This window comes from Macrotis lagotis, chromosome X (genome assembly GCF_037893015.1).
Source record: "Macrotis lagotis isolate mMagLag1 chromosome X, bilby.v1.9.chrom.fasta, whole genome shotgun sequence".
Classification (NCBI taxonomy): domain Eukaryota; kingdom Metazoa; phylum Chordata; class Mammalia; order Peramelemorphia; family Peramelidae; genus Macrotis; species Macrotis lagotis.
The window spans coordinates 485,197,766-485,207,184 of record NC_133666.1 but is presented as its reverse complement, the minus strand read 5'-3'; the positions used below and the strand labels follow the sequence as shown (position 1 = coordinate 485,207,184).

Genomic DNA, 9,419 nt, shown 5'->3' with positions numbered 1-9,419 from the left:
GTGCTGACTTGATTACACAAATACTTTTGCTAATGAGAAGCCTTTTTACAGCACTAATTTAAAAATAGATATTGACATAACAATCTTAATTTGAATGCACCAGATTACATTTTTCAACAATTTAAGTGAGCATATCCTGTCACCCTCAGCACACATTTTATATATACTTATTATATATAGATGGAGAGATTGATATCCACTTCTACATTTCTACACACACACACACACACACACACACACACACACACACACACACACACTCGCACACAAACCCACATGGAATAGAGCTATGAGGGTCCTGCCTAATACGGTGATTTAAATTTCTTGTTCTCTTAATTGCCATGGGATGTATTTATGTGGATAGTTTTGATGTTGTTTGTGGTTTTCACTATTGTATTCCTGTCAAAACCACTAACACTGAAGTGACTCCAATGATCTATCTGCTACGGTTAATTAAGGACAGGTTCTGTCATTGGGAGTGTAGATAGGAAATCTCAGCCAAGGAGGCAGGTGGAAAGTGCTTGACACTGAATGTAACCCAGAGATTACAACCCAGTCCAGGCAACATTCCACCATGTGGAGGCTTTTACTGCCTTCAGACCAAAAGGTTTTTGCTTATTTAAATGACTTTTCTTACAATTCGAAATCAATTAACCATAGATCCCCAAAGAAATTCAATAAATAAAAGACTTAGCCTCTGACTCTAGGAAGCAGAGCTCCAGTTTTTAACCTTCAACTGTGACCAGGACTAGAACTGACACAGCTCAGTTTTCACTGCAATTGGTCTTCCATGGATGCAGAGGGTACAAGTGGTTTCCTGACCCTATGGGGCAGGTTTCGGGCTAGACTGTCTCTCTGGTCAACAGTGGTTCTCTCTGTGTCATTGGATAAGACTGGAGCTGTAGCTAAATCCATAGCTGCTAGAGAGCGACAGTGGCTGCTGGTGCTCTTCATTCTGCTCTGAGGTGTAGCTGGGAAACGTTTGTGCCCGGGACATCTTTGTTGAACCAAAACGGTGACCTGGAACAGAAGATAAAGAGAAATATAATAAATAACTTCAGTTGAAGACCAGTATTTATCCAATAAAGAACAAAAACTACTACTAAATAAACATCACCCTGTAGCTACCGTCCCAATTGAATTGGAGCAATAATGACTAGGATGGAATTCTCAGATCATTTGCTCTCTTTTTTCTTTGTAAAGCTGTTACATTTGAGGTCATTAGTAAATGTTATTTGGTGAAAATAAGCACAAGGGAGATTAAAAAATAATTGGTTGCATTTTATCTTATAAAGAATTTATGTTTCTATCTGCTATCTATGGGCAGGAGTATGGGAGATATGCCTAGAGGAAAAAAAAAAACCCTGAAAATATTGAATGATATAACATTATTGTGATGAATTTAGACTGTGACTTTCTAAAATGATTGTAACTTCCTTGTCAGATATATAAACTGATGACACTGATTCCTTTTGTGTATAGTTTGGACAAAACGGATTTTAAAATTCCTTCTGCCTCTTAAATTCTATGATTCTATGAGTCTAAATACTTTTAGTGATTGACACTAGGAATATTTTGATAAAGACAAACTTTTTTTCTTAGCAATAGATAGTTATTCTTAATTTTTTTAGCAAGGTATGACTTGCCCAAGGCCACACAACTAAGCAAGTATTGTCAAAGGTCAGATTTGAACTCAGATAATCCTGACTCCAGAGTCAGTTCTCTATCTACTGTACCACCCAGCTGTCCTATTTATTCCTTACAATGATCTTTTTAGCTTTTTTCTCCAAATTTCAAGAGTTCTATGCCATGCAGAATAGATAATTTATAATAACATCTCAAATTATCAATTTTCTCTGACAGTCTTTGCTTATTTTTTTGAACATAAATTAGGCTATTTTGTAAAAAAAGAGTATATTAGTTCTTGGTGCAGTTTCCCAATTTTGACATTTTTTTTCTTTTTAAGGTTGGTGTAACTGATCATGTTTAATAGACTTGAGTGATCCTTGAAAAACTTGATTTCACTAAACCAATAGTTGCAATATCTTTAGCAGTTACACAAGTGTGTTCTTTAATAGCTACAGTTTGTTCATAATTCCTTGGATTAACATCCATTTTCTTAGTCACAGAATTGAAAGAGAAAAAAGATAAAAATAAAACATGTATATAACTCAAAATCCAGCACATGATTGACAAAGAGCTAAGCAAAGCTGAAAAAACACATTTAAAACACTTTAACTTGGTCAAAGTGACTTAACCTACTCTAAATAGAAGCAATACATGACCACAGCTTTTACAAAATAAAGTCATATTTACATCCTTTTTCTTTACTGCCACGTTTTTATTGTCAAAGAGGAAAGTTGGAGGAGAAAAAAATTTAAAAAATAGAATTGAGGGAAATACACATCTAACAATCATAATTGTTAGTATAAATGGGATGAACTTACCCAGAGACGAAAGATTGAAATAGATTACAAAGAAAATTCTGACACTGGTTTTATAAGAAAGACCTTTGAAACAGTAGATTCATATAAGGTTATTATGAAAGACTAGATCAGTAGTTATTTTTGTTCAATTAAAGCAGGGTTAGAAGTCTGATTTTAGAGAATGCCATAGTAAAGATAGAAAAGATAAAAAAGATCAGCAAGAAATGTTTATCATGCTAAATTATATCATAAATAATGAATTAATATCAATACTTAATATATGTACCCAATGACATAAAATTTAAATATTTAAAGATAAAATTAATTGCACTGAAGGGATAAATAGGCAGATGAGCTAGAATAGTTGGCACCACAATATAATTCTTTTAGATTTAGACAAATCTAACAAAATAGATTAAAGAAAAAGAAGTCAAAAGCCTGAATAGAACTTTATAACAATTAGAGATGATAAATATTTGATAATTACTAGATGATAATATTTCTTTGAATATATATATATATATATATATATATATATATATATATATATGATATCTTTCTTCTCTGTATATGTTACCATTGACTATGAATCAATAATTGACCATGTATTAGAGTATAAAAAAAACAGCCTCCCAAGAAAATAAATAATTTACTTATCATGATGCAATAAAAGATTATTCAATACAAGGGCTCTTTAAAAGAATAAAAAAGTAGAGACTAAAAACAATTCTAAAGAATCAGTCTATTAAAGAACAACTTATAGAGACAATAAAAGATTTCATTATGGAAAATGAGTGAGACAACATAGTAATACTTATGGAATGTTACTAAAGAAGTTCTGAGGGGAAAATTTACATTTTTAATATTTTCATTAATAAAAGAAATAAAGAGCAATTTGATAAAATCATCACACAACCAAGACAGTGTTTTCCTTTAGGGAAATGACTAAAACTATATGAATGTAATTGAATATCATTGTTCTCTTTTGTTTATTTATTTTATATTGTTGCAATAATCTTGTTGTGAAAGTAATCATAAACCCCCTCCTCCCCAAAAAGATGAGAAAAACTAAAGAATAGTGAGAGAGAAAAAAGTATACTTCAGTATTTGTTTAGACTCCAATGTCTCTGTCTCAGGGATGAGTTGCCTTCCCCATTATAGCCACCAGAGAAGTTGCCTCAATATTTTTCTCACAGTTGGTATCACTTGCTGTATTTCCCTCCACTCTTTATTTTGCTGTATTTCCTTCCCATTCTCATCTATTCCATTCTCTCTTTCCTTTCATCCTATCCCTGTTCAGAAGTGTGTTATATCTGAGTACCCTCTCCCAGTATCTTCACTCTCTATCACCTATTCCCCCCTTGACCTCCCCAGTCCCCCTTATTCTATTCCTTTCCTCTAATTTTTCTCTAGGGTAAGACAGATTTATATACCCTATTAAGTGTGTATGTTATTTCCTCTCTGAGTCATTTCTGATGAGAATGAAGGCTCACTCATTCCCCCTTGCCTTCTGCCTTTCCACTTCATTGTAAAAACTTTTTCTTGACTCTTATGTGAAATATCTTGGCCCCTGCTTCCTCTCCTTTCTCTTCCTCCCAGTACTTTCCTTTATCACTCATTGACTCCATCTTTTTACTATATTATATCATATTCAGCTCCTTTTATGCTTTGTCTATATATTTCCTTCTGACTGCTCTTACAAATGAGAAAGTTCATATGAGTTGTCATTATCTTCCTCCCATGCAGGAATATAAGCAGTTCAACATCACTAAGTTCCTCATAATTAGTTCTTCTCATCCCCCACCCAAGGTCCCCCCGCCCCAAGTCCTGTACTTGGAGATCAAACTTTCTGTTCAGCTCTGGTTCTTTCAATAAGGAAAGTTTGAAAGTACCCTGTTTCATTGAAAGTCCATCTTTTCCCCTGAAAGAGGATGTTCAGCTCTGCTGGGTAGTTGATTCTCAGTTGTAAACCAAAATCTTTTGCCTTCTGGAACATCATATTCCAAGCCCTATGAGCCCTTAATGTATATGCTGCCAGATCCTGTTTAATCCTGACTATAGAGCCAAAGTAGTTGAATTGCTTGTTTCTGGTAGCTTTTAGTATTTTTTCTTTGACTTGGGAGTTTTGGAGTTTGCCTATAATATTCCTGGAACTTTTTCTTTTGGGATCTCTTTCAGGGGTTGATCGGTGAATTTCATCAATTTCTAGTTCTGCTTCTAGGATCTCAGGCTATTTTGTATTATTTCTTGAAAAATGAAGTCTAGGTTCTTTTCCTGGTCATGACTTTCAGGTAACCCAATAATTTTAAAATTATCTCTCTGGATCTATTTTCAAGGTCAGTTGTTTTTGCAGTGAGATATTTCATATTTTCTTCTATTTTTTTGGTATAGTTTTATTTTTTCCCAAGTTCTCACAAAGTCATCAGCTTGCTTTAGTTCCATGCTGCATTTGAAGGAATTATTTTCTTCAGAGAGTATTTTTACCACCTTTTCCAACTGACCAATTCTGCTTTTTAAGGTGTTCTTTTCCACATTTGCCTTTTTGTGTTTTTTTTCCATTTGACCTAAACTGGTTTTTAATATGTTATTTTCATCAGTATTTTTGTATTTATTTCACCAAGTTGCTGACTTGGTTTTCATGATTTATCTTCACTGCTCTCATTTCTCCTCCTCCCAATTTTTCCTCTACCTCCCTTAATTGCCTTTCAAATTCTTTCCTGAGCTCATCCATAGCCTGAACCCATTTTCTATTTCTTTTGGAGGTTTGACATACAGAAGCTTTAATTTTTTTTCATCATCTGAGTACATATATTTTGATTCTCCATGGGCCCAAAGTAATTTTCTATGGTCAGATTCTGCTTTTTCTGTGACTGATTTACTGCACTTACAAGGCTTTGGGGTTTTTGGGGGACAATCCGCAGGGACTATAATTCCTCCAGGGACTTATGAGAGATTCTGACTACTCTCTTGCCTGTGTTCAGTCCTTCCCCCCCTGCCCTGGAGCTGTGAGGATGGTCCTTGTCAGCTATGGCGATGTTGTGGGGGCCAAGACTGAAACTTGGATCTGAGTGTGGGCAAACAACTGAGTCCTGCTATAGGGAGAACTGAGGAACTTCTGCATTTTTCTCTGACTCCCTTATCATCTATGGGCTGAGAGTTTGGATGTGCTGGGTGTCTCTGCTGAGTCCTGCTGCAGGTTCTCAATGTAGGGCTGCTCTGAGGCTGGAGCTCTTCTCTGCACTCACTCTGATGTGGCAAAGTTCTCTCACCACCCTTTCTGGCTGTCCCCAATGATCCCTGGGCCAAGGGATCTGGAAATTGTACCCTTTGTCACAGACCCAGGCGCCTGGTCCCATGGTGCAGCTGAGCTGTGGCTTTATCCAGTACCTGATCCCAACAGAACATATCTTTCCTGTGGAACTTCTACTTTGTCTTAGACTGGGAAATTATATCACTCAGTCTTTCTGTAGGTTCTGTCCCTTTAAATTTTGACTAGAGTTATAATTTGATTGCTCTTGGAGCTTTTGGGGGCATATCATTGTGCTTTAAGAAATACCAAAATGAATAATTTCAGAAAGATCTCTTTGAAAATCCAAAGAAATCAAGATGAAACATGACCTTCACCTCCTGACACAAAGGAAATGAACTAAAGAATCCAGATATATGTATAAATATATATATATATATATATATATACATATCTATTTGTGTGTGTGTATTTATATTTTGGGACATGGCTAATGTTAGAAGTTTTTCCCTATCCCATGTAGATATGTATTGAACCATTAATATATTTAATGGGAGAAGTTGTAGTGGTAGGGAAAGACTGATAAAAATTTATTACTTGATTAAATAAAACCAATTAAATCTAGTTGCTTAGTGAAATAGTCCCCTGCATTCTTGTGTCACTACATTTCTTTTTTCTATATTAGATTTATCAGATACTCTTGGCAAAGGATGAAAGTAATAAAAATTCATTCTGTCAAAATGGTCATTGCTTTAGTTGCTGTCCCAAGTATTGAGAGTCAGAGGTGACACTGAAAATAGAAAATTAAACAGATTGAAATGGCAATAAACAGAAAATGCCAGGGGAAGAAGTCAAAATAAACAAACAAAAGTCATATAAAATTTATTGCTTGTCCAAAGCAATTTGCACACCAAAGAAGATGACCTAAGTATAGTAAAGTGGGGAAATGCATGCAAATTGAGATTAAAACCTGGGTTAAAACTCAAGTTCTGACACGGCTGCCTATGTGGTCTTGGGCTGGGTAGATACCTTCTCTGGGTCTCATTTTCCTCATATTAAACTTAGTGTTTACATTAAGTGACCTCTAAAGGAACATACGGGGATACACTATCGATTATGGGGTCAGGAAGCCCAGAACTCAAAACTTACTTGGTACATTAGACCCTGGGCAAGTCACTTAATGTCTTTTTTTTGTTTCCTCAGTTGAAGATGAGAATGTTAATAATATCTATCTCCTAGAGTTCTTGGTGAAGATCAACTGAAATAATATTGATAAAGTGCTTAGCACAGTGTTTGATACAAAGTTGGTATTTCAAAAATATTCATTCATGGAGGCAGAGCCAAGATAGCGGCAGGAGAAGAGCCTGTCTTAGGTGCTCTGTCCAAAATATTTCAAAAGCCTTAAAATTATGACTCTAACTAAATTTTCAAGAGACAGAACCCAAGAAAAATCCAGTGAGGCAATTCTCCAGCCTAAGATAACCTGGAAAATAGTGGAAAAACTCTGTTTCATGGGATTAGAGAGATGGCACCACACCCAAACAAGGAACTTCAGCATCCTGGGAACAGCTCCAGGATGCCTGGGTGTGTTGGCTTCTGGCAGCAGAAGCATTTTCCTGACCTGCACACCAGGGAGCACCAAGAACAACTCGGAAGATCAGCAGAGAAACTTCTGCCAGAGTGAATGCGAAGCCCAGGCCCTCAGCACAGTCACAACACTGATCATGGCCATGGCAGCTCAGATCCAGCAAATGATAGGCCCATGGAGTCCTCCAGCAGGAGCCTACAGGCAGCTGTGCACTGAGCGCCTAGCCCACCGAAGGTAAGGGAGTGGAGGGAGACTACAAGGGGCTGTTCTCTGTCCCTGGAATAGGACTCTGGGGCTTTGACTACATTCAGACCCTGGTCATAGTCTAGGTTCCCTGTAGAACAGGAACATCCCTCCCCCCCAGTCCCATGGCAAGGGAGTGAGCTTGTGGTCATTTACAGACCAGGAGAGCAGTCAGAGCCTCACACACTGAGGTCCTTGCAGGGGCTGTCCCAATAACACCCAAAAGCTCAGGAAGCACCCCAAAACCAGGCACAGGTTGGGGAAATGAGTAAACAGGGAAAAAGTAACCTGATCATAGACAATTACTTGGTCTCATGGAGGACCAAAATATTCAATCTGAAGATGAGAAAGTCCAAGCTTCTGCCTCTAAAGACTCCAAAAATGTTCATTCATTTACTCCTTCCTCTCTCTCTCCCTCTCCTTTCCTATCCTCTATCCCTTCTTGTACTTGTCTACCAATTCTATTCTCCTAATTTTTCTAGTTCTAAATTTTATGACCATAGGTTTTCTTATAGAATATTGAATCATCATGGTTTGAAGCCAACACAGTCCAGTTCATTTTTAGAAAGTCAGTCTGATTTTAATTCTTTATAGTTTTGGATACATGAGAGTAGTATGATTTTATGTTCTTTCCTAGAGATAATAAATATTTGTCAATAAAAATTACCAATTCATTAGTATTGAATAAGCTTTTCATTGGAATTTTAGATATGTGTGTGTGTGTGTGTGTGTTTTGTGTATGTGTGTGTGCGTGTGTGTGTGTGTTTAGTTTGTGATCTAGATCTCAAAATATCAACAAGGAAGGAAATTCTAGTGAAGCCATATTGACCTATCATTATAAAAGGGAGAAAGAAATAGAATAGAAATAGCATGAATCTAGTCATTGAGAGTAACTAAGAAATACTAACAGAATTTCAGGGACTGCCAACATTTTAAACTTACATTTCAACAGAGAATACCAGTTTTTTCAAATATTGATTCTAGGTGATCTGATTGGAAAAGGAGTGGTCCAGAACAATGTCTCTCTGTTCCCTGCTCCTGTTTTGATATGATCACTTCCTTTAAATGGAGATGATGATACTTTACATCACATCAATTGAGTTTCTTGGAGAATGTCTTAACTCATTGAAAGGATCATCAGAATTGCTAGTAGTTTAATGCTAATGGTATTTTGAATTCCTGGCCTTAGGAGATCTGCTCTACTCCTCAGTTATTTGTATATCTTAGAAGTAGTTGAAAGTAGGTCAAGGGCCACTTCTTAGTCTTCATTCTGAGGAAGCTAAATAACGTATTTGGAATATAGATAGTTCTTCACATAGGCACAATAGTTTTTGCCTTTCTTTGAGAGCAGTAGAGAGAAACTATATGATTAGTGGAGAGCGAACCAAGCCAGACTTTTAGTATAGAATAGCTGACAGTCATATAGTGCTTTAAATATGAGTTAAAAATGATAACTCACTGTATTCTCACAATAGCCCCTGAGAGGTAGATGTGATAATTATGCCCATTTAACAGATAAGGAAACTGAAGCAGATGGATTAACTACTCACAGTGTTATCAGTAAATATCTGTGGATGGATTTGAACTCTGGTATTTCTTGCTCTGTGCCATTGTTCTCTCTACAGCATTATCTAACTGACTCCAAACTGCATGGAAGTTTTGGTCAAGTGCTGCTTCTAACATGTAGTGGCTATGTGATCATGTATAAATCATTGAATCTCCCATTGCTCCAGGCAACCAAGACTATAAGTTTCAAAAGAGAAAGTGTCTTTTCTCAAGAAAATCAGAATTTAGGGGAGAGAGAGATTAGATTTATGGTATGAAAAGAAAGATGGCGACTTGAGTGGGAGGTACAGTTAGGTAATACACTTACATTTATTGAAAATAAGAGTTTGGAGGAAAGTTATAGGGATCC

At 36.3% G+C, this 9,419-nt stretch overlaps 1 protein-coding gene across 1 annotated transcript in view; it reads right to left on the bottom strand.

Moving 5' to 3' along the window:
* Positions 1-232: 232 nt before the first annotated feature.
* Positions 233-9,419, bottom strand: part of DOK6 (docking protein 6) — a 709,371-nt gene continuing 700,184 nt past the window's right edge. Inside the window, exon 8 of the mRNA XM_074201732.1 lies at positions 233-1,020. Within this exon, the coding sequence (XP_074057833.1) occupies positions 881-1,020 (140 nt within the window). The 3' untranslated portion in view covers positions 233-880. The remainder of the gene's footprint in view (positions 1,021-9,419) is intronic.